Source organism: Rattus rattus, chromosome 2, assembly GCF_011064425.1.
Source record: "Rattus rattus isolate New Zealand chromosome 2, Rrattus_CSIRO_v1, whole genome shotgun sequence".
Lineage (NCBI taxonomy): Eukaryota > Metazoa > Chordata > Mammalia > Rodentia > Muridae > Rattus > Rattus rattus.
In genome coordinates, this window is record NC_046155.1 from 210,877,787 (window position 1) to 210,903,906 (window position 26,120).

The 26,120-nt window shown below is 43.2% G+C and overlaps 1 protein-coding gene across 1 annotated transcript in view; it reads right to left on the bottom strand.

Moving 5' to 3' along the window:
• Positions 1-20,282, bottom strand: part of Enpp3 (ectonucleotide pyrophosphatase/phosphodiesterase 3) — a 70,109-nt gene extending 49,827 nt beyond the window's left edge. The window contains exons 1-5 of the mRNA XM_032896385.1: positions 20,142-20,282; positions 16,203-16,281; positions 11,128-11,250; positions 10,000-10,125; positions 6,033-6,093 (exon numbers count right to left, since the gene is read on the bottom strand). Of these exons, the coding sequence (XP_032752276.1) occupies positions 6,033-6,093; positions 10,000-10,125; positions 11,128-11,250; positions 16,203-16,281; positions 20,142-20,219 (467 nt within the window). The 5' untranslated portion in view covers positions 20,220-20,282. The remainder of the gene's footprint in view (positions 1-6,032; positions 6,094-9,999; positions 10,126-11,127; positions 11,251-16,202; positions 16,282-20,141) is intronic.
• Positions 20,283-26,120: the final 5,838 nt, after the last annotated feature.

Genomic DNA, 26,120 nt, shown 5'->3' on the forward strand with positions numbered 1-26,120 from the left:
CAGGACCTCTGGAAGAGCAGTCAGTGCTCTTAACTCCTGAACCATCTCTCCAGCCCCAGGTTGCATTTTTAAAATTTGTTATTTTATCTTTACTTTTTTTGTCTTTCGTTTATATGGTATACATGTTCATGTGTGACAGGTGCATACCTTCATAAATTTTTATTAGCCCATCTCTGCCATGTTAGCCACTAGGAAGAAGTATGTGAGTAATACCTCAGAAGCTGCCCCGATTCCTTCTCATTACTGACCTCAGCAAGCCCCATCTCCAGCAGAATTAGAAGAAACAGTATCTCAACTCTTTTTTTTTTCTTTTTTTTCAGAGCTGGGGACCGAACCCAGGGCCTTGCGCTTGCTAGGCAAGTGCTCTACCTCTGAGCTAAATCCCCAACCCCAGTATCTCAACTCTTAAGAACAATTGAATTCACATATAAATTAAACCACAGAGGATACATTGTATGGAGTCTACTGCCTTTTGCTTGGCATTTATTGTATTTGAGAGTTATCTGCCTTGTGACTTGAAATGTTTGTTTAGTTTATCCTGCATGAATGAATGCACAATGTATTCCTTCTCCTGGTTGACAGGCATTCGGGTGTTTTTGGATGTGGGTTTGTCATGAATAGCAACTGTGAATACAGTAAATATGTTTTTCATGATCACTTTAAAAACGGGTATAACAAAGCAATTTTCACCTCTGTGTGCAAGCACTTATATATTCCATTTCTTTTAACAAAAGCATACTTTTAAAAGTTGGTTAGCGTAAACCCTTAAAATTCTATTGCCCAAATATGACTGAAGTCAAAAATCTGTTGGTGCCATGTAAAATAAAAAAAAAAATGCTTCTACTTCTTCAACATGGCTGGGTAAAGCCAGAAAAGTTATCAATATGGCCGTTACTTTCATATTGTAGAAAAAAAGTCATGAAGGGAATAGAGAACAACAGTTTGTTTGGCTGCCTAGAATACTCATTTATTGCAGAGTAATTAACAACAGATTTCCAAGTAAGATTTTGAGCCAGATGCTGAGTCTAAAGGCATCCTAGGAAATGAGAGGTGACCTGCACAGGTTCAGGGCTGGACCTCAATACAGAGTCAGGCATACAGAAGGACTCCAGAGTCTCTATAAGCCTTGAGAGCAGGCTTTCTAGTAGGTATGACTGCTAAAGGGCCAAGAGAAATTACATAAGAGAACGGGGCTAATGTCCAGACAGGGCAATACCCTGCACACATGCCCAGAGAGAACCGATGCCTACAGACACGTCTGAGTCTCAAAAACAGTGTCCTAACACTGTTAGGACAGGAGAGAGACGAGGGTGGGAGAATACAGTGTGGAGAGCTTTGGGAACCACTTCTAGAAACTTGGCAGGAATATTGGGCCAAGACAAGGAAGTAGACTTCAGGCAAGAATTTGACATTGGGCCGGGACAGGAAAGTAGGCTCAGAGAGGAATCTGATTTTAGGCTAGAAGAAAGAAGCAGGCTTCAGACAAGAATGTGACTTTGAGCTAGGACAGGGAAGTAGGCTCGGGAAGTAGGTTTATCTTGGTCATCCTGATAAGTCCTAGAAACAGTGATCACCAGACTTTGCTTATTGCCTTGCTAGTTCCTTAACCTAGAACTGACCTTATCATTTGCGTGTAATTAGAATGGTATAAAAGCAGACTGGGGAAAACAAATAAACCCGCTTCAGCCTCAGAACTGGCTGGGGTCATGCTACAGTGTTGGCTAATTGCCTTTTTTCTTTTTAATCCTCACTCCCTCCCTGGAGAACCTGTTGATCGACTGAGCTGATTTGCTCAATATAGCACGGTTCCTGTGATGGTCAAGTCTAAATCAGGACTAATGGGGAAATAAATCAGCTCATTGTCTTTACAGAGTAGAGGCTGGGAAGAGGCAAGAGGCATCTTATTGGGGTGAAAAAGTGTCTTATAAATGTCCCACAGTTTCAGTGGAGGTGAAGGTAGAAAGATCTAAAGTTCAAAGCCATTTTTAGCTACATAGTGATCTCAAGGCCAGCTGGGGCTACTACATGAGACCTGGTCTCAAAACTGGAGGACCGGGGGTGTGAAGACCGCTTACCTCAGAGAGATTTTTACAAGGAGTAATATATAAGACTACACTGCGTAAATTGCATACTGGTACATAATAAATCGTGTAAATGGTAATTTAACGGTATTAGTACTACTAATGCTACAGCTGAGCTACACTCCCACCCTACCTCTCGTTATACTTTGCTACAGTAGCAAACATCGCCCCCTTTCTTTAAATCCTTCACTTCTTACATGAGGCCTTCTGAAATTGGAATTGTTATTCTTTTCAACATCAATTCTTTACGCTTATTTATGTGTACGCGTGTGCCTCATACGTTGCTGGTGTATGTGGAAGACACACTGGGTCACCTAGAGCTAGAATTACAGGCAGTCTTTGGGCTGGACAGATGTGGATGCTGGGCACCAAAGTTGGGTGTCTAAAAGGACAGCAAGCATTTTTGGTCAGAGCCATCTCTCCAGGCCCATGCTGTTGTTATCTGACTTCACAGATGAAGCTCAGAGAGGTGCCTACTAGCGCAGAGCCCCACGGGCAAAGCAAGCATTCAAACTTCGTTGTACATCCTTGCTGTTCTTCCAGAGGCTGCTGCTGAAGAGAGCTGGTAAATCTAAGAGTTGGCATGAGCCAAATCGCATGATATAGAGCCAAACACTTTATCCCTCAGTGAGCGTCTTCCTAAACGAGGAGGATGAAGACATGGTGAGGTTCATGAGTGTAACAGGCCCAAACAAAAGGCTTCTTTATCCTTCTGAATGTAGGGGAAGGTGGTTTGGTAGAATGACACCATGTGTCTATCTACGTACGTAACTACGTTTATGTTGTTTATAGATCAGTGCTCTTATCAGTTTTGGTCCGAGGACTATCTTTTTGCAGTAGTCAGCATTTAATTCAGAAACTCACTGGTCAAAGCTGAGAAAAAATTTTTAAATGCTTAGTCACAAATGAAATGTCTATGTCACCGAATCAAGGCTCAGGGGATATCGAGGAAAAAGGAACAGATAGGATATAAAAGATAGCTGAAGGTAGGTGTGTGCATGTGCAAGCGTGCATGCATGTGCATGCGTGTGCATGTGTGAGTGTGTGTGTGCTGTGCATGTGTGCATGTGGTGTGTGTGTGGTGTGTGTGTGGTGTATGTGTGTGTGGTATGTGTGTGTGTGTGGGGTGTGTGTGGTGTGTGTGGTGTGTGTGTGGTGAGCATGTGTGTGTGTGTGTGTGTGGTGTGTGTGTATGTGTGTGTGTGTGTGTGTGTGTGTGTGTGTGTGTGTGTGTGTGTGTGTGTGTGCTGTGTGTGTGTGTGTTGTGTGTGTGTGTGGTGTGTGTATGTGTGTGTGTGTGTGCATGTGTGTGTGTGTGTGTGTGTATGTGTGTGTGTGTGTGTGTGTGTGTGTGTGTGTGTGTGTGTGTGTGTGTGTGTGTGTCAGACACACAATTTCAGAGCAGCCATGATTACCTCCACAAAATCTCCATAAGACCAGGCAGATCAACACCCTGGCCTGGAAAGTGAGCAACTCCTGGGCCTCCTTCCTCCCCTGAGGATACATTCAGATAATGTTTGGTGGGGAAGGAGAGGCATTTTCCACAGGGACAGAGCCATGGGTGAGGGCTCATGCTTTTGTAAAACAATCCCAATTAGGACTTGTATAAACAGTCCTAATGACATTCGCTGGGTCAGGTGCATATATGAGAAAGACATGGACATGGGTGGGGGAAGCGAGTCATAAAGAACAGGGGGAGTTAACAGCAGTGAAAGGGACAAGAGGGGGTAAAGAGACGAAAGCTGAGGGGACCCTGCAGGGCAGCAAACCCTGAAGAAGTGAGAATGAAAGCTCGGCTCAGACTGACTTTGTCAACCTGCATCGGACTTGGGAAATCTGATGCCAGATGGTTCATTGTCAGCATATTTAAAACAGGGTACAATTTTGGGGTGGGGGGAACATTTCCAGGCAACGATCATTCTCATTCCAGGTGCATAATAAAGTTTAATGTCTGACTATTTGGAAACTCCTTTACAAAGTACATATATCTGTAAGGGTGGGTTCTAAAGAATCTATGGTCTCGGACTGAGGTGGGAGCATAGAGGTCAGAAGGCTATAAAGTACATGTGACATCACCCCTAAGGATGGATTCTATTAACTGGGACCTAGGGAGGGAGAGTGTGGGATAAACGTTCGGATGGATTTGGGTGAGGTAGTAAAAGGTGGATGAGGTCTGCCTCCATAATGGCAAAAAAGGTCACCAGGTCATTAACAAAATCCATTTCCAGCCTTCTGGGAAGGAAACCAGGTGTTTGATCTCCTCTGTAGAAGAGAGGCTCCTCTGTGTTTAACATTCCTGGTTTCTCTAGGGATCTGTGGACAGGGGACCTTTGTGCCTCCAACAGAACGTACTCCAACTGCAATACGTAAATGTATATACTTAATGAACATTTTATAAACTTAACTCTGATCCTATCCCTGCCTCCTCCATATCTGTGTCAATCATATACAAATTAAATATACATATAATTAAATGTATGTATACTTAGAAATACTATTTTCTGAGACGGTGAAGTTTTTCAAACCTCTTCCTAATTTTGCTGCCCAAAAGTTCTGGGTTCTTATTCTAGGATCTGGTTTTTCTGGTCTAATAGCTATCAACTTAGACCTTTTATTTCCAAGATCTCTGTCTCAAGAGCTATAATTTAATATAATACACTTTTTTTTTTAAAGAAAGGCATCATCTCTCTTTGCTGCCTCAACTGTCTTCCAACTCCTTGGTTCAAGTGATCCTCCTGCCTCAGTCTCCCAAGTAGCTGGGACTCTTTATCCTGGCCTCCCACCGTGCTGGGCTCTGTAGACAGTTTTCTTGATGAAATGATGCTTTTTTAAGATGCCGATTCTTTATAAAGTCAGGTTTTCTGCTTTTGCCACTCCTACCCCTGCCATCCTCTAACTGCTGGGCCCAAGGAGGGCAGTGAGCAAAAGCAGGAAAGGAAGTTCACCCTGATGGGGAGGGGACAAGAGACAGGTCTTTAGCATAAAGAGAACAATGGTCACACATAGATGAGGAGAGACTGGTGAGAGGTGGTTGTTGCCTGGCAAAGGGCCTGCCACTGTGAGCCTTTCTTTCCCTGAATCCCTTTGCCTCCCCTCTGGAACTGGAAGATGTGTTAACTACAAGGATGTAAATGGACTGAGAAATGCCCTGGGGAGTTGGTATATGTCAACAAATATGTCCAGAGTGAGGTAACCCAGACCCAGAAAGGCATCGTGGTATGTACTCACCTGTAAGTGGACATTAACCATGAAGTACAGGATAACCATGCTACAATACACAGACCCAAAGAGGCTAAGTAACGAGGAGGTCCCAAGGGAAGAGGTTTGAAAAGGAAGAGGAAATAAAATAGTCGTCTGGGAGGAAGATGGGGTGGAGAGGGGAACAGGATAAAGAGCAAGTGTTGGGAGGGGTGGGGAGAGAGCTGGTTGTGAGAGAGAATGAAAATCAGTTCGGGGCTCTTGGATAAGCCAGAGACCAGGGATGGGGAGGGCTCTGGGAGTTTATAGAGGTGACTCTGGCTGACACTGGGAATATGGAGCCTAACGCGGTCACCTCCTGTAGCCAGGCAGTACTTCCAGTGGAGGGGTGGGGACACCAACCTACCCAGGAAACCCTCGACCCAAAATGTGCCCTGACCACAAGATGTGCAAGGATAAAGATGGAGCAGAGATCGAGGGAACGGCTAAACAATGACCGGCATCACTTGAGACCCTTCCCACAGGAGAGCCAACTCCTGACACTATTAATAGATATAATCACATAATACACAAAAGTAATGTCTTTGTCATCGACAAAGCAAATAAATGACTGCTGACTGTGAAGCCACAGAGTCCAAACTTCTGTCAACAGTTATATTGAGAGGATAATGTAGAAATTCCCCTCCCTTCCTCCTTACAGCATCATGTGCCTGCTATTAAAGGAAGATGACGTCCCGTGTCATTTAGACTTACCCTTCTGGACACTGGGGCTCCTGGGATGAGGCACAGGCTTCTGTCACCCATGGGATTTCTCCTGCAAAGCAGATCATATGACAGCTATGCCACATACAGAGAGAAGCAGGGGTTTATCGAGGCGTGTCTTCCAGCTGCTGGACCACTGCCTCTCTGATGACTCATGACTAACTTCTTCCAGGACCTAGCATGCTCTGCTCTGTCTCATGGAGTGACAAGGGCTCTAAAGACTTGAGATCAGCGATTTACACGGCTGAGTGCCAGGAAGGGGAAACAAAGCAGAGTCCTCAAGCAAAAAGACCATTTCTTCCTTAATGGGTTTGTTTTTCTCACGTCCTCATCTCAAGGGTATTTTCACAAGGGCTGTAGTAACAATAGATTTAATAAAACCTATAAAAGGAAGAGAATCATGAAGGCAATAAATGGCTAACTGGAATGGTTGGCATCAAATGGAAAACACTGAAAAATCTTAACCACGGAAGTTGGCTGTATGTTTCCCTTTATAAAACATTCCAGCTAGCTGACAAAGAAGAAATGACAAAAGACACATGTGACCTTGGGCAACTCCTAATGACACCTCCCATAGAAGACACAAGCAGATGTGGTGTGTATCATGATGCAGATCAATCAATCAATCATCAATCAATCAATAGCAGAGTTTCAACAATGCTCTGGCTCTAACTTCTATATTTCTGGAAATGTTTGAAATAGTAAACTACTTAAGAAACAAAGGATTCCATCAGCAAAACCTGGACTAGGAAACTCTCTAGAACAAATGACTCCATTTCTCTAGAATATAAAATGTCAGAGGAACAAAAAGGGAGATCATAGCTTTTAATAAGACTTGAAATACATGTGTCAGTTGCAATAACAAGTACTTATTTGGATCTTGCTCCAATCCTTTAAAAACTATTATGAAAGAAAGATATTTCAGGACTTGAAGTAATTATATTAATAGGTAGTATTATAATGTTAGTAAATCTTTGGTTTTTTAGACACATACTGAAAATGTTCCAATGCCATGATGCTAATGCCATCCTTGAACTAATCTAAACTTTAGAGAGGGAGGAGAGACAGCCAGAGACAGAGACAGACAAAGACAGAGACAGCTAAACAGAGATAGAGACAGAAAGGAGGAAGACGGCAAGAAATAACATGTATATTTTTATTTAAAAAAATAATAGAGAAAATACAATGTTGTAGAGATGGTCCAGCAGTTAAGAGCACTGGCTGATCTTCTAGAGGATCAGGCTTCAATCCCTAGCACCCACATGCAGATTCAACACCATCTTTAACTCCAGACTCAGATCTGTCACCCTCTTGACCCATGGAGAAGACACAGAGGTACAGGCAGGCAAACACTTGGACACACAAAGCTATTTTAAAAAGAAAAGAAAATACAGGATTTGGAGACACGCAGATCACGGTCCTAGACTCCCTGGCAATGTCCCGCTGTGAATCTTCTAAGAGGCCAGACGATGCATCACTCAATTACCTAGATAAACAGGAGTCTATCTTTCACAACAGTTCACTAGTAGAGAACAACTAGAGATAAAAGGGTTGAATTCTGACCTAATAGCAAACAGCAGAATGCTCTGTGGGAGGACAAGTAACTTCAACCCCGCCGGAGGCTACCAATTCAGCAGTTTTATCTCAATAGTCTTTCCACCCTATATCCACTCTTCTCTTCCAAGCAGGTTTGCAATCTGGTTGCTTATCGTACTGAGTCAGCTTACCTTTGCCTCGTTCACTCTACGCTTATCTGCAAGTCATGCTACGTTTATATACTTCCTCAGTAGGAGATGGGCTTGGCCCTGAAATGATGTGTTTTACACAGGTGGTGGGCAGGCACGAGGAAAGCACAAGATGGCTCTCTCTGCCTCTGCTCGGTAGAAATTAATCGGAGTTTTTTTTGAGCTTTCTAAATTTGTCACAAAAACCACAAACAAGTTCTTACTCCCAAATCATTCAAATTCCCTCCGAACTATTCTCTGAAACTATTTCTTTAAATCTAAAAAGAAAAACAACAAGAACAACAACAACAACAAAAAAACTGTCTCTTTGGAGTGAGAAAGCATTGCATTTAATTTGGAAATAGACAATTGATTAGCCCACCAGACTAATGAATGTGTACAAAGCTAAACTTCAGCTCTGTTTGTAACAACCGCTTCTCATGGTAGAGCCAAGTCATGAACTCAGTTAAAAACTTACATGACCTCAGTACAAGCCTTCAGATAAAATATTGAAGTTACAAAATTGGGGCAAAAGAAAGGAGAATAAATATGAGGACGAGAAAAATTACGTTCAGTGGAATTGGAAAGCTAGGCCAACTACAAGCCTTACTTGGCTTTCTAAATACTCAGGAAAAAAGAATTAATGACTCAGTAGTTACTGTTAAGTATTTGGAAACTGTTAGCGTCTCAGGCCACTTTTCAGGAAGCCTGGCTCTGATTATTTTAAAGTATTTTTTCATAGAAAAATACGAAATATATTTGACTCATATTTATCAATACATTCCTAGACTATAGCGACTAATGTTTCTGAGACAGATAAGAGTCACACAAACCAAGGTTAAAATGATCAGAAGCTGGGAGATAGATAGCCAATCCACTTTTTGCTCTCATAGAAAAGTCATAAATAAGGACTGAGTTAAGGCCCCAAGGCCTTCCCCCAGCCCTCATGTTAAACATGTAAGAGTTACAAATATATCCTACCCATGGAGAAGAAGCAGAAGATGCCTCTTGGAACCTAACCTGTCATATAATTATTGCTGACCCATAAGCCTCCTACAGCTGAGCTCAGACATGGGCCAGAGGGGACCAGGATACTCTGCCACTCGAAATCCCTTGTTTGCACAAAAGATCTAGAAAGGAACTTCTCTGGTAGCCAAGCTTTTCTTTCTTGCAATTTGTCAGAGTTATAGAACATTGCAACGAAGATAGCTTATAGAAGACAGAATTTATTTGGGCCTAACATTCCAGAAGGATATGAGTTTGTTGTGGCCGGGAAGCTTAGACCCAAGTGGCAGGTCGGCCAGAGCAGAAAGCTGAAAGCTCACACGCTTAACCAAACATACAGAGCAGACAGAGCAAACTGGAAATAGTAAAGGGATTTTAGCTCTGAAAGGCCACCCACAGCAACACTCCTCCTCCAGCAAGGCCGTGCCTCCAGAACCTCCCCAAACAGTACCTCCAACTAGGGGACCAAGCATTCAAATCCTTGAGGCTATGGAAGACAGGTCTCATTGCTACCATTTCTAGATTAAGAGAGCCCAGCTCTAGCAACATTTATTTGCTAACTTCTGTTTCTTATTTCAAAACTTAGAATCCAGTTTAATTTCTCGAGCGTGTTTAAAACATCGATTCATTACAGCGCGGTATTACAGGGACAGGATCTAGAGTATATAGAATCTCAGTGCTCAATGTGCATTTTTCATAAGTCATCACATAGGCTGAAGCATCAACAAACTCCCAACGATACCAAAGCTTTATGAAGCATCTGGTGTAGGCTTGCATTAGGACCTCCTATCTGCGGTTAAGTCCCTAAGGGTTCTGTAGAGTACTCGGGACACAGATCATTCCCTGCTTCTGTTACAAAACCTTCTCCACATGCTTTAACTTTGAGAACTGCCAACTAGGGTCTCAAAGCACAAGTCACGGACATTGTCCCTGGACTGGAAGCCCCTTGCTGTCTACATGGTGACAGGGGTACAAAGCTCTTTTGTCTCTTTATGGAATGGACTTCCCTTCTAAACCCCATTTCACCGCACACTAGAGACATTCCATCTTTTCCTGTACACGGAGTAACCACTAAATGTTCTCTCTCTCTCTCTCTCTCTCTCTCTCTCTCTCTCTCTCTCTCTCTCTCTCTCTCTCTCCCTCAAAATCTTCGTGGTTTGGGATAGCTCTACGAAACCCCCAGTCCCAGCGAACCCCCAGAGGCAAACGCACCAGCGGCCTCCGCTTACCTTGGCACACGGCCTTGTAGTCAGTGCAGCAGTCCTTCCTCTGCAGACAGTCATCCGCACAGGAACAGAGGGCTGTCTCTAGTCTGCTCTCCCCACAGCGGAACGAATTGCACCTCCATATTTGAGCTGAAAAGGCACGCAGTGCAGTTCTGAGCACCTAGGCGCGCGACACAAAGACCACCAACGCCACATGCTCCCCCTGCGTTATTACCACCCAGGCAGACTCTTGGTTTATCAGATTTAATGAATAGAAAGACATCGAAAACAACAACAACAACAAAAAGCTGCGACTCCACTCTCCTTGCATGGGTAGTGGAGAGTAGTGAGGCTCCTTAAGTTGAACTTGTACTCTGTTTGCAGAGGTTCTGGATTCCGGTCCTACTCCTTCTCGAGTGTGGAAACTCCACATGTCAAAGCATCACGAGCACTGACACGATTGGAGTATGATCAAGAACTTCCTCTCCCAGCCTTGTCTAAGGGTAGCCAATAAAGGAGGGATGGGGGTCATAGAAGTAACAGGAGCATCTGAGAATCCCTCGGAACCAGGCTGTTATCCATCCATCATTTCACTTCCTATACAGCTATCCCTCCATTGCGGTCAAACAAAGTGGGGGAAATGATAATAAATAACCTGTGTAGATATCCAGAGCAGATGCTATGTGCAGAACTGTGCAGCCTTGAGAGATAATGAAGGCTTAATTTCCACGATCATGTGAGAGGGAAGGTTGAGGAAGGCTATGTGAAGAGATATAGCTCATGTGACAGTAAGGCAGAGGAAGGCTATGTGTAAGGAATGTAGATCATGTGACAGGGTAGGCAAGGCTGCAATACCCCCAGTCAACGAATGTCAAAGCTTGCCCGTGACAAACCAGACCCTAGAAAAGAGGTTGAAATTCTTCACCCCCAGCCAATGCTGCCAACATCTAGATGTTGGATTTCTAGCCTCCCCAACTGAAAGAAAGGGCTTCAGCTTGTCATTTGCTGCTTGCTGTTTGATTTTGAAAGCTACCTAGACTATACAGTACTTCGTTACGGTAACCTTGGAAACTTACAAAAGGCAGAAGGCTGTGCCCTCGGAATGCCGTCGGCATAACTAATGTGCTAGTGAAAGGCTGTCAGAACCCTTACTTGATTTCACACAGGTATCTTCAAAGTCCCAGCAGCAGTCTCCCCGGTCTGTGCATCCGGAGTCACAGCGGCAACCCTCCAGTCCTCTGTGTGATGAATCAAAGCATTTTTTCCTGCAGCTGCCTGTCGAACGAAAGACAAAGGACAGCCGCACTTAGAAGCTGGCCAGGGTTTCAGCTCTAGGGGGTGAGAACACAGCAGTAGTTAACATAGGCTAGGACTAGATTGATGATGTTTATGGTCCAGTGTGATGATGCCATGCCCAGTAAGAGAAATGGATGTATACAAACTGTATATATATATATATATATATATATATATATACACACATACATACAGTTGGGCTTTTTCCAAATGAGCAATGTGTAGTTTGGAAAGGTAGCTTTCAAAGGGTGTGAGGACAGGTGCTCTCCTGCCCTGCTAAGACACTTGCGGCTCAACTATGTTAAGGGCAAGTCATTATACTAGTCATAGTACACACACACACACACACACACACACACACACACACACACACACACACACACACTAGCAATGTAGATTTGCATTTTAGAAACTCACTCCAGAAAATAAGTGGCAGGGGTAGTGGATGGAAACTTGCCAAACCAGTCGGGAATTTTAACCCAAACCAACAAAAGATGACACAAATACAATGTAGATAAAGTAAAGTGCATTTCAGAATAGAAAAGGAGGAATAAGGTGAGGATGGCTCCTAACAAGGAGGGCAGAGATGTCAAACAATAATAAGCTCAGTGCTTCCTCATAGCTGAGTAGATAGATACCTACTGCATATTGAAGCTCAGGAAAGAGAGAGAAACTACAGATACTCGTTCTGAAATCACCAGCATATTGATGGTCAAACAAAAAAGAATGCTATAGTTATGTTTAAGATAGTATTTTATTATTTATTTGAGAATTTCACACGTGCACACAATGTATTTTCATCATAATAACCTCATGTCTTCTCCATGACTACTTTCAGATCCATCTCCCACCCTCACCTTCCCGTTCTCTTTTTATATTTTTATAGTCCTCTGGATCCAATGTATGTTACCCATGTACGCATGGGTATGGCACTATCCGTCGGATCATGGTCATTCTACCAGGGTCAAAATCTTAAAGAAAACTGATTCTCCCTTCTAATCAACCACTAATTGTGAATAACCTCTCAAGTGGAAGTGGGGAATCATGCCCCCTTCCCCCAACCCCCACCCCTTTTACAGCCCATGCTAGCATGTTACCAGGTATGATCTTGCTCAGGTCTTAATGCAGGCAACCACAGCTGCTGTGGGTCCTGTCATGTCCAGAAGACAGGTTCAGCCCAGTCTTCCCTGACTCTCCTGCTCCTCTTCCTTGATGTGTCCTGAACTAAGTGTGTGTCAAGCTAAATATAATTTATCTTGGCTGTGAATTGAACGAGGACTAAACAAATAAATATTATCTACAATTCCTTATGATACTTGTTTTCTGCTTTTTAAAATTCCCAGTTGAAGGCCAAGAGTACATGGTAGTATGTTTGGGTGAATTCTGTTTCGCCAACGTTAAGTCCATTCCTTGGAAACCACTACAAAGTTTTTAATTTATGAACTGTCACTTAAAACCCTGTGTTTGAGACAGGGCCTCATGTGGCCCTGACTGATGTCAAACTCTGAACAACCAAGGGTAACTTTGAACCCCTGGTCCTCTTGACTCAGCCTCCTGACTACTGGGATAAGAGGTGTATGCCACCACACCCAGGTCATGGGGTACTGAGGATTAAAACCTATGGCCTGAACCGTGCTAGACAAGCCATCCACCAGCTACAGCTCGAGCACACAGAGGTGTTACTTTAGTTTTGTTATATTTCGAACATTGTGATGGGTATCGGAGTAAAGAGGTAGGAAAAGCCAAGATGTGGCCATAGAGACTCCACATTAATAAAAGATTCCTTAAGCAAAATTATGTTAATAAAACAATAGTGAGTTTCAGTATATTAAGACAACCAGTCAGTTGCAAGGGAAGAAACTGAATCGGTAGATACTCTTGCCTCATATACAGAAATCAATAAATATGGAGGCCAAACAAGATACAAACATCTTGGTAGTCAAAGATAGGGAGACTACTTGCTTTAAAATGTACCAAAAAATAAAAAGTTTAAAAAAGCAAGGGGAGTAGGAAGTACAGATGAAGACAGGGGTAAAAATCATAAAAATTAATGTTTCTTGGGGTGGTAGACCTCTCGGATTCAGCCTACTCTACTTGACCCCAAAATATATGAAATGGAGCATTGAGATTATTTTTAAAGTATTACTACAACAGATGGTTTAAAATTGAGCAGCCAAATCTTTTTATCTGAACTAATACTACCCACAACCCCAGCTCTACCCCATGGCCAGCTCAAATAGGATTTGTATTTCCAAATGTTCATGCAAAAAAAGAAAAAACCCAAAGCAAAACCATGGAACCATCCTTGAAGTATCTAGTTTTCATTTTATATATGAGCTCTACCCATGGTTCCAGGATCCAAAGACTTATTGCCACCTGCTTCGAGACCATGACTGTGTGTGCGACTGTCCCAGGCCCCAACTGCCCTCTCTGCTTCTGTTCTCATACTTCCATGGTTGGAACACAGCAGCCTTAGCTCATACTGCCTTTGAACACAAACCAGATCATTTCATTCTTCCGCTCAAACTCTCCAGTCCAAATCCAAGCTTTGATACCAACCCCTGGGGATTCACTTCTCTCTGGCTGATCCCAACCTGTGACTGCTGATCCCATCCTGTGACTGCCTTCCCCTGTTAAGTCTAGATCGCGACCTTCCTGTTGTCTCCTCAGTGGAGCACAGTAGACATTCATTCTCCTGGTTTAGACCTTTGCACTCGCTGTTTCTAGTTACCTGAAATAGTCTTCCTCAGAGAGAACCCCCACTTCTTCACTTCCATGAGCTCATAACTCAAATGTCAGTCACTTCGCACCCACATCCAATCTCACATACCCACCTGACATAACATTTTCTTCTTTTTGGTTTCCCTCATTATTTTTTTTTTCCTCTTGGACCCTCTCACTCCTCCCCAACACTACATGACTGAAAATGGCCTTCAACTTCTGATTCCCTGCCTGCTGCCTTCTCGGTGCTGGGACTACAGGTATGCTCTAGTGCCTAGGGTCCTGAGTACCAACCCCAGGGCTGTTCATGCATGCTAGGCAAATACTAGCCCAACTGTACCAATGGGACTACATCCTCAACCTAGACAAGGACACTCTTGAAAGGACCTTTGTCTCCTTCACCACCACGCCCTAGCTAGAAAACACAAGCCGGCGTTCAGTTTTCAGTGAGTACTTTCAAAACAGTAAAATGCACATGCGACAATGAGTTTTAAAGAATACATAAACATTTTTTTTAAAAAAAATCGCCATTTACATTGCAAATGAGCAAGGATTACATGAAGCAGAGAATGTTAAAGTTGTTCAGGACTTTGCCCTAACGGAAACGGGCTGACCGTGCTAAGAGCCACGGGATATTGAAAATGAACGAGGCCAAAGGGCCCTGACTGAAAAGAGGAGGCAGGAGATGCTGTTAGGAGAGTTGAGAACTGAGATGAAGGGAAGAGAATAAAGGAGCAGCACTCTGGGAACCTGGCAGGAGGTATGAGGAAGTAAAGAGAGCAAAATGCTGAGACAATAGGGGATTTTGTCCAGAGATTAGTCTATGTTTTCTTTTTGAAGTCAACATACGCAATTTGGAGGATAAAATAGCCAAGAACTAATGCCCATTTGTGTGTATCAACCACGTTATAAAGCTACTGAAAGAGCTTGGCAACGTTCACTCCAACCAGGAATGGCCACGCCCCTCAGAGACACAGAAGTCCAGTGACCGCAAGATGACAGGAATTTTCTGGCTAATGTTACCTTTTGGTTTTTAATCTCTATTTTCCTGTGTTGCATAGAAGAACTGTGTGTCAGTTCTCAAATGGACACGTGACTGGGAAATTGTAGCTAACCTCCCCAGAAGCCTCTCTGGAACAGAGATGCTAAATCCTTTCTCAGGGAAGTGTGTTAATCACATTGAGAGGGATATCAAGTGATTTAAAAAGAGACTTCATAGTTCACCCAAGTCAAAACACCAGCACAATCTACTAAGAAATACAGAAGTGAACTGGCTCAGAAAGTCAAGGTGTTTCTCATGTGACCCAGGCAACCTGAGTTGGGTCCCAAGAACCCATGCTGAATGAGAAAACCAACTCCCCAGATTCTTGTCTTCTGATTTCTACATGCATGTTGCAGACACACACACACACACACACACACACACACACACACACACACACATACATCATGCACATATGTATGATACTAAATAAAATAAAAATTTTAGGGCTGGAGAGATGGCTCAGCGGTTAAGAGCACTGACTGCTCTTCCAGAGGTCCTAAGTTCAAATCCCAGCAACCACATGGTGGCCTACAACCATCTGTAATGAAATCTGATGCCCTCTTCTGGTGTGTCTGAAGACAGCTACAAGTGTACTTATATAATAAATAAATCTTTAAAAAAATTTTTAAAAATTATACAAAATGCGTATATTAAACTTGCTATCCATACCAGTACGATAAAACAAAGGGAATATGATTTTATACTTAAGAATATATACCTCCTATTTTTTTTTTGTTGCTTCTTATAAGAAAAAAGAATTTGGCATTGATTAACCACATAGCAGGATGTGAAAGATGTGACAGTTTGACAGTATCAATGTGCTATCCAGGCCCAGAGGAGGTTGCCATAGCAACAAAGACTTTGAGGGTCAAGAGGCCAGAAAAGCAGAGGTAAGGGGCTGGACACAGCAGACGTCAAGAGGCTGGACAGAGTCGTCAGGCATGTCTGGTTGCTGGAGGAGCTGGGACAGAATGTCTTCGATTAGTTCCCAGACTCCTCTGGACTTGGTGTTTTTCTTTCATTTATTGTGTCAGGGTAAAAGAGGAAAGTCCATGAACACCAATGAGTGATGTTGATTGTGAGGGAGGTAGGGGAGGGCTTCGGGGCTAGAGAGCAGACAGGTTCCAAGGAGGTAAAGCCAGAAGGAAGAAGAGACTGCGTATACCTATATGCTCTTCAGGTTTCCTGAGTCCCAGTCCCAGGCCCAATCCAAGCGACACAATCACCAGCAAAGCAAGAAGAACCTGTTATAGAAAGGAGAAGTCATCTCTGTGGTTTTAAATATATAAACAAATGACAGGTACGTACCTTTCCTCTAGACTGCCATCAATACTCAGTAGAGGCAGCATGCTAACAACCAACTGTATTGGATGCAACAAAAACAAAAGCTTGCGATTTCATTGAATGCCCGATAGAAAGAGATTTGGAAAGCAATCATTTGTTTTTTTTTGTTTTTTGTTTTTTTTTTTTTCATATCTGCTTTTAAAACAAGTCCCCGTGTAGCCTAGGCTAGCCTCAAACTTACTATCTCTCCAAGGACAATCTTAAACTCTCATCCATCCCTCCTCCAAGACTGGAGATCAAATCCAGGACTTCATGCATGCCAGACAAGTATTCTAATAACTGAGATACATCCTAACCCCATGAGAAAATGTTGTGCGCAGCGTTTATGATGTCCAGATTCAAACACTTTCATATTTCAAATACATTAAGTTTAACTCGGATTGAGTGAAAGCTGGCATCGACACCACCAGAGCTATATCCTTTTTTTTTCTTACTAGACTGTCCCTCGGAGAATATTTGTATGAATTTACTCTGGCACCCAGCAGAGCTGTGAAATCCTTAAGTGCCTCATTGCTAATTAGCCAGAGGACAAGGAAAATAATCAACACTCATCGATGTACACTGTGCGAGTCGTTAACTGAAAGAGTTTCCTTTGTTCATGAACACGACGACTTCACATGGTCTGGAAGCTTCTTGACCAGAGAGTGTTGAGTTCACTGGGATTGCTTCTGTTGGCAAAGCTGTGCAGCATTGTCGACTCTGAGCTTCAGTCAGATTACAAGGTGATGTGACTAGATTCTCCCTTGGGTTCAAGTGATAAGAACGGGCTAGTGAAGCTGCACAATGCCATACAGAACATAACAGGGGCCAGTGAGAGGGTTCAGTGCGTAAAGGGGCTTGCTGCCAAGCCCAGTGACCTGAGTTTGATCCCTGGGCCCTGCAGAGTGGAAATAGAAAGCAAACCCCTCCCACCAAAGTGTTCTGTTTTCAGACTCACCTCCAGTAACTGTAATTTTAAAATTTTTAAACAATGCTAACAATAGACATGAGTTCAAATTACTTTCAAAAATAAATTTGACTAGAATTTAAAAGCAAAGAACAAACCTTGCAAAAGAACAAATGCAGTACCAAAATCGCTTACGTAATAAAGAATTGCACAAACTATTGACTTTGAGGAGTTTGCATTTTGAAAATCAACTGAGAAAAAAAATGCATGAACTTTTACCATAAAAGGAAATGCAGTGCCCAAGAAAACACATAAATCCAATATTAGAACAATTCTTTCCCCATGAGGTCTCAAACTGCATCCAAGTAACAACAGCAGGAAGAGATCTTTGAGTGTGCATTTGCTCGGTGAGAGGCAGGGAGTGTAAACTGCTTAAGGACAGTAGGTGGCCCACATCTTTAATCCCAGCACTCAGGAGGCAGAGGCAGGCTGATCTCCGATTTCAAGCCCAGCCTGGTCTACAAGGCCAGTATGCTCCATGGCACTCAGGGCTACCCTGGGAAACCCTGTCTCAAAACAAAACAGGAACGAAAAGAACGTTGGTAGTTAAGCCTGGTGGCAGTGTCCAAGAACCACAGATATCCTACCAAAATTACCAGAAAGCACTAAAGCCAGAGCTGGTCAATTCCTTACAGTAAACCTGATGTGTTACCATTTACAGAGTGTTAACATTCTGACCCACGTCTTTCCTTTTGTGTTTTTCCATTTAAATTTCCTATAGGACAGTATGTGCCCTTACTCTGCTTTAAAACTTTGTAATGTTAAGATTTATATTTTTCATGGTTTTGTATTTTTATTTCCTGTCCCCCTCTCTCTCTCTCTCTCTCTCTCTCTCTCTCTCCCCTCCCTCCCTCCCTCTCCTCTCTCTCTCTCTCTCTCTTCAATGCTCTTTCTTTAAAGCTTCTTACCTTATGCTGAACACAAAATAGGAAAGATGTTCTAGACTCTGAAACATACTGAGAGCCCAACATCTGGCTTCAGCTTGACTAAATAAAGCACAGGAGGGGGTGTATAGAAACCTTTAAGTGTGTTATTTTTCAGTTTTGTTTTGTGGTTTGGTTTTGGAGATCAGCCCAGCCAGCCTTCAACTCAGCATGTAGCTGAGGGTGACGTTGGACCACCGACCCTACTGCATCTACCTCCTAAGTATTATAATTTTAGGAATGTACCATGATACCCACTGAAACCTTAAAGTTTTAACTGAAACTTATTTAAAAAAAGAAAGGAAGGGAGAGAGAGAGAGAGAGAGAACCATTAGAGTATTTTTTGAGATACGATTTAAAAAAAAAAAAAAAAATATATATATATATATATATATATATATATATATATATATATCCTCAGGCCAGAGAGATAGCTCCTTCAGTTCAGTATTTGTTATAAACACAAGGTCCTGAGTTCAATTCCCAGAACCCAAATTATCAGGGTGTGGCCCAGTGGTATGCACTCTGGGAGAAGGCTCTGGCATCCATGGCTCCAGGGCCAGCATGATTATGCTAATCAGCAAGCCCCAGGCGGGGTCCAGGGTCTCAAAAACAAAACAAAGAAACAAAATAGTAGGAAGTGTCCTGTGGAAAGAAACCTAAGCTTGTGTGCCAGCCCACAGGTTCCTCAGCAAGAAAAAGAAAAGAAAAATCTAAAAATACATTAAGGACCCAGAGAGAGCTCCCAAGGGGTTTGATTCTTTGAGTGACAAACTGAGATAAAGCCAAAGGCAGGAAAACTGCAAGGGGGGCCCTGTAAGTTCTGAAAAGATAAACTCCGAGGATCTCCCGGAGGGCTTGTTGTAAGTCATGGGTCTTGGCTCCTGCAGTGCTTGACCTTCGTCGCTAGGGAAACCGGGAAGGAGAGCTATAACATATGCTAGCCGAGAGGAGCCTGAGGAAAGCCGCTGCAAGACAGATGTGAAAGGACTGCTTTTGGTTTTGGCTTGAGATGCTGGGTGAGTAGTCAGGCATGAGACATCCGAAGTTAAGGAAGACCCGGTGAGAAGTCGGAAATGGTGGCTTGGGTCCGGGAAGGTTTAATTTAACATCTCATGAGAACTCACGGATTTCGTAAAGAAAAGATGACTGGATAAGATAGATGTGGGGCAACGTCTTGAGTAACATTCAATGAAAATATGATAAGTCAGCCAAAAAGCAAGTAATTCTTAGAAACGAGCGTTTCAAGTTGTCAAGGAAGCAAGATAAAACTCTCAACATCCACGTATTGTTAGGGACATTCAAATTGGAAACACAGAGGGAAGAGATAGATCAGTTGCTAAAGGGGCACTTCATTACGGGAGGGGAAAACCAGAGCACGCCCATTTAGACGGGCCACGAAAACTGGGGTGCTGGACAGAGTCCCCCACTTCTCCAAAGTTTGATGATGAAGGATAAAAACAGACTCATAAAAGCAAGGTGCTTTTTAACATTATATTTTTGTTGAGGGAAGATAAATCACATAAAAAGATGGAAGTGAGGAAGGAAGGGAAAGAAGTAATCTCCACACAGAAAATAAATAGAATGAAATGTTAATTAAAAAAATCAAATCAACAGTTCCTTAAGACGGATGTGTTAAGGGATTTCAGTTGCTAAATTCTTGCTCTTACAGGATTCGTACCACTCAAAAGTGCCCTGAGCTCTAACTATAAACAGATGGAAATCGAAATCAGTCCCCTGTGGTCTCAGATTTCAGTCAAATATAAGGCTGGACACAATTACTTAGCACTCCAACCTAAGTAGCAAAACAAACAAACCTAAGTGGGGAGGCGGGCAGGCGTTCCATTTCTGCTCCAAGCTTGTAAGACTTAAAGTTAACAGTTGCACTTACCGCACAAAGGATCTTGTATCTCTTCAGGCTGTCTTTCTTAATGGGCTCCTCCGTGGCTAAAGCTAGCCTGGAATCCATTGTTCCTGTAGCTGTGTAAACCTGTTTAGCCAGAAAATAAGGCTCTTTCTTTCCTCTAGGGAGGAAAAAGGAACTGTCCTGACTGCCCCAGCTGTGGCTGACTTTTAAATCCCGGAGAAAAGCAGAGCTCTGTAGTGATTGGTCAACCGAAGAGGAAAAAGCCTTAGTCTAAGAGCATTGTCCACAGAGTAAAGTCCATTTCTCAGACATTGTGGACAGCTGTTCTTTACAGCCTTAGAAGTAATAATGTGCAATAACCATGATATGTAGATAGCAAGAATAGTGTATTAATCAAACTTATAAGAAGCTAATCATTTGCTTTGTTTTTTTTTTTTGTTGTTGTTGTTTTTTTTTTGTTTTTTTTTTTTTTTCTATTTTCCGGAGCTGGGGACTGAACCTAGGGCCTTGCGCTTGCTAGGCAAGCACTCTACCACTGAGCTAAATCCCCAATCCCTTTGCTTTGTTTTTGTATGTGGCAAGAACTTGTGTCACTTTTTATCTCCTGAGCACCAGGATTACAACATGTGTCCTCCAATTTACAAATTGCCGGGGATTGAACCCAGGGCTTCAGCTTCATACCAGCTGAGCTCCACCCCAGCTGGGTTGCTTTCTGGGTTTTGTTTCTGATGTGTTTTGGGAGCAGGAGCTTACACCATGGTAGCCTGAGTGGCCTCAAGTTTTCGAAGTCCTCCTTTCTCAGGGTTCTGAAGGCTGACAAGAAGCCTATGCAGGGGGTTTGTACATTCAAGAAGATTTTGCACTATGGTTAAAACCTAGTACATTTGCTACAGTACTTGAGGGTAGAGAGACTGCCCAGCAGTTATGAGTAGAGGCTGCTGCTGCAGACAAAATTCAGACATCAGCACCTATGTCAGGCTGCTTGGGGCAGCCAGCAGTGCCAGCTCCAGGGACTTGATTCCCTCCTTCCTCTGGCCTCCAAGGACCCCTGCACTCATACACACATAATTACCCCCCTCCACTATATACATATACATATATATATATGATTAAGTAATTAAAATAAAATGCCTTTGATCATAATAGAAATTCTGAAACTGCTATAAAGATTTTTAACTATGAGAGGAGTATATCTTACATTTTAAAATGTCTACAGTTTAAGAATTATTTTAAAGCAAACAACAAAATAGTACGTATGGTGGTTTGCTAGGAAGGGCTTCCACAGGCTCTTGTGTTTGAACGCTTAGTCACCAGAGAGTGGTGCTATTTCAAGGGATCGGAAGGATTAAGAGGTGTACAGTCTTGTTGGAGAAAGTTTGTCATCTAAGGGTGGGCTTTGAGGTTGCAAAAGCCCAGTGTGTGTGTGTGTGTGTGTGTGTGTGTGTGTGTGTCTGTCTGTCTGTCTGTCTGTCTGTCTCTCTTGTGATAGATAGATAGATAGATAGATAGATAGATAGATAGATAGATGAATAGATAGATGGATGGATAGATAGATAGATAGATAGATAGATAGATAGATAGATAGATAGATGAATAGATAGATGGATGGATAGATAGATAGAGAGAGAGAGAGAGAGAGAGAGAGAGAGAGAGAGATGGATGGATAGATACATTCCCACCTATGGATTGGTATATAAAACTTTCTACAGCTACTTCTCCAGTAGTATGTCTGCCTGCATGCTACTGTGTTTCTAGACATGATAATGGACGAACCTCCAAAAATGTAAGTAAGTCCACATTTAAAAGTTTTCTTTGATAAGAGTTGCCTTGGTCATGGTATCTCTTCACATCGATAGACTAGTGACTAAGACACTGTGTTCTCACTGCTTTCTGCCTTTCAGGGAATTAAGCAGCTTTCCAAGTAGGAAGAAGTTGGACTGGACCAAGTTTTTATTAAGTCTCCTACCTTACCCACCGGGCTACTGTGAATGCAATGAGAATGCGCCACAGGCTTGCTTCATGATGCGAAGGCTGGATCCAACCACTGACAGCGGCAGAACTTGAGTCTTTGATGTTTTCTCCCCTTCTCTGTCTCTTTCCCCATCACTGGAACTGCAGTGGCTTCAACATCAATGTAGTTCAAGTCTTGGCTTCCTTTAGCCAAAGGGTTCCCTATTCCCAGGTAGAAGGCAATGTCTCCACTCTAAGCTAACCTGATTGATAAAGGCATACTCATTCCTGGCACTGGAGGTTGCTCAGCCCCGTTTGAAGGGATACAGTTCGTCATGGCGGAAAGGATTTGATGACCCTACAATGGCTGTTTTCCCGGGTCTTAAGAAATGTTTTCATAGGGGCTGGGGATTTAGCTCAGTGGTAGAGTGCTTACCTAGGAAGCGCAAGGCCCTGGGTTCGGTCCCCAGCTCTGAAAAAAAGAACCAAAAAAAAAAAATGTTTTCATACACATTATCTGATGTCAAACTAAGGCTATCTTTATGGACGCTGGCTCAGTTAGGAAGTGATTGCTTAGAATGTGTAAGTCCTTGGCTTCGGTTTAAGTACTTAGAAATAACACGTGCCCCTTATAATTATTTTATTCTTCTCTGTCAAGTGAGTACATTAAAGCTCTGGTTGTTTAAATGATGTGATACACTCTCTCAGTATTGCCTGCTTACTAAACACCAGAATTAGACAAGGAACCCTTCTAATACCCCAATCCAAGCCTATTTTAATCTATCAACTAAAAGGTTCTTGCGGTGGTTTGAATAGAAATGGCCCCCATAGGCTCATCTGAATGTAACAGAGCATTGCAGTATAGCTCTGCTGTCTAAAGTGGAGAGACTGGGGCTTCACATTTCCCCTGCCCTGAGAAAAAGGTTCAGGTTGATGGGAAAAAAACTAAATAAATAACAGTCAAAAGTCATAGTGAACTCATCAAGTTTTGATGACATTAAAACCAGTGAGTCTTACAACGCAGTATTATGGAATACTAGTCCCATAAGCACTGCCTAGCTTGTCAAACAAACTCTGAGAACTCCTCTCCAGTATAAAGATTATTTAAAATGCTTCACGCTGGAGTCCACCCCATGGAAAGCACTGCTCTGGGTAAACTTGAACAACCATAACACAGCAAAGATAAATATGAGAAGAAAATGCTTTGCTATACCAAAACTTGGGAATGTTAAGACTAGCTCCTAGAATCATGGCACATCCATCTTGTGTGGTCAAGTCACTCTCCCAAGCAAAACATCTATATCACAAAAGCCAGGTTTCTTTGTGGCTTTGTGGGTGTCTAATTCTTTCCCATCTGCTCCTTGGCCCATTGTGTGCCTACTTTCTTCTACTCAAGCCCTATCTGTAGAATCAGGATCATTAACTGCTAAAACAAAAAGAATCCTTGTCAGAAGTGGAAGATTCTATAGAAAGCATCAAACCCAGGGCTTGATAGGTTTAAATTAATAAATTCTGTGCCTTGACAGTTTTATACATCGATAGCATGTATTCAGGTTATTGTCCACACCCCAATACGCCCTCTCTTACCTACAGTTCATTCCTGTTAGTCACCCTTCTTCTTGACAAGTCTCTTTTTATCCACATTCGTGATGTTTTGTCTTGTTTTATATCCCAGAGTTTAACAAGGACTGTCTATATGACTGTGGATTCGAAACTGTCCATTAGAGCCTGCTGGACTCATCAGCAGGTACACAGCTAGCTACTATGCCTCCCTCTGTCCCAGAATTCTAACTGCTGATAGCTCATCTAAGTAACCTGTAGAACCCTGGGAGCTCCTTCCCAACCCGTGACTGACTGCTGGCTGGGCTTGACTCGTCCAGATCCAGTGAGCCAACCTGGCATGAGTTCCCAATTGCCAACCCATGTAATGCTTAGAAGATAGTGCTTTACAACACTTTTCTCTCTCTTCTGGCTCTGCACTGTTCCCTGAGCCTTAAGGAGGAGACACCACCTCCATTCTCTGCGATCAGAGGCTTCTCTGATTAAGGCTGAGAAAAGCTTTGCTCACAGGTATAAATGCACATATTTGTGAAGAACTTGGATGCTACACCCACCTAACTAAGGAACATGGGTTTATTTTTCCCCTGGAGCCCGAGAGCCCTTTAGTCATGAGTTCTTGACTGGGTTTACAGTCTAGAAGCATGGATTCCCTCTCTTGGTGTGGGTCATATATCAAGTCAGGGAGTAGCTAATTGCCACCATAATAATCATGCCACTACGGCACCAATGGGCGCATTTGTCTGGCATGTGGTTATTGCAGTCCACAGTGTTCAGAGCTGGGTATGAGAGTTTCTGCCTCCATGAGACCCCTCTGTTAGCATTCTGTCTAAGCTCCGCCCCACAGTTACCAGGCAACAGCCAGGTGTGCCTGACTCACTAGAAAAGGAGCTGCTTGCCCCCTTCTTCTTTCTTGCTCTTGCTCCTGCCTTCCTGTTCCTGCTCTGTCCTCTCATCCCTTCCCCCTTCTCTCTCCACATGCTCATGGCTGGCCTCACTTCTCTTCTCCTCCTCCTCCTCCTCCTCCTCCTCCTCCTCCTCCTCCTCCTCCTCCTCCTCCTCCTCCTCCTCTCCTCCTCCTCTTCTTCTTCTTTTCTTCTTCTTCTTCTTCTTTTTCCTCCTCCTCCCCCTCCTCCTCTTCTTCCCCCTCCTCCTCCTCTTCCTTCTCTCTCTCTCTCTCTCTCTCTCTCCTCTCTCTCTCTCTCTCTCTCTTTCTCTACCCTCCTGACTCCCCTCCCCATGGCTGGTCCCTCAGGGGGAAAGGGATGCCATAGTATGGGCCTGCAGAGGCACCCACTCCCCTCACACTTCACCACACATTCACCAGACATATCCCCTCTTCTTTTTTATAAACACATCACCCCCTGCCCCCCCCCCACCTGCAGGCAGGCTACATATTCTCATCGGACACTATGAAAGCCACCTAACAGAAAGGAAATATCTAGCTCATTTATGCCTTGGTTTACTTATATTTTTTATTCAAGATATCTGTTATTTCTGGCAATAGGATCTTCTCATCTAATTCCAGTGAAGAATCAAGTAGAATTACAAAAGCCTATATTTGGGGGAGGGGGAGGGGCCTCCGGCGACTACCTGAGGAATAACTCCCATGGAGATGCCCCATACCTGGCACTGGAGTTTTCTTTTAGTGACCCATTAATTATAGGATCAAAATGATGGCCATCTGCCATCAAACACGCCATTGTGTCTTTTAACTGGTTAACTAGAACATAGGTGCCCTATTTTGCTTTCTATCATTGTGATAAGCACTACAATCGAAAACAACCTGGGGAGAAAATTTCATCTTAAAATTTATAGGGAAATCAGACCAGAAACTGAAAGCAGGGGGCCTGGAGGAGTACTGCTTACTGATGTGCCTTTTTATCTTTTGTTCTTGTACACCCAAGACCATCTGCCCAGATATGGCACCACCCACATTGGGTGCCTACCCCCATCAATCATTAATCTAGAAAATGCCTCACAAACTTGTCTACAGGCCAAATTCTTGAGATTCCTTCTTCCCAGATAGATTGCATCATGTTGACAAAACCCAACGAGCACAAAAACTCATGAGTGCACCTTGGTTTTTCACGAGCACCCTTCATATTAACTTACACTCTCTCCACACTTCAGCTCAGAGGCGGGCAAGCCTGCATCTCAAGCTGGCTCAAGTTAATAACGTAGCCAAGTCTCCTCGTGTCCCTGGTTTTCATAGCAGCAGAGCTGTAAGGCTGAGGGTTACGGAGATCGGCAGCTGGGCACTTTGAGATGCTAGCGAAGGACACCGGCTGGGGAAGGTGCAGTGGATACCCTGGGATTGGAGGGATCATGGAGAAAACCTGAGGCTTGGCATCATGTGTCAGAGTTGGAGTCCTGAAAGAGAAGCCAGGAAGAAGTCATTGGTATGTCTGTAGCCTCTAAAGACTCCAGCAGATGGGAGATGCCAGGACTGGAGTGTGAGCCCCTGTCGAGCCTGCCTGAGCCTATAAGATGTGC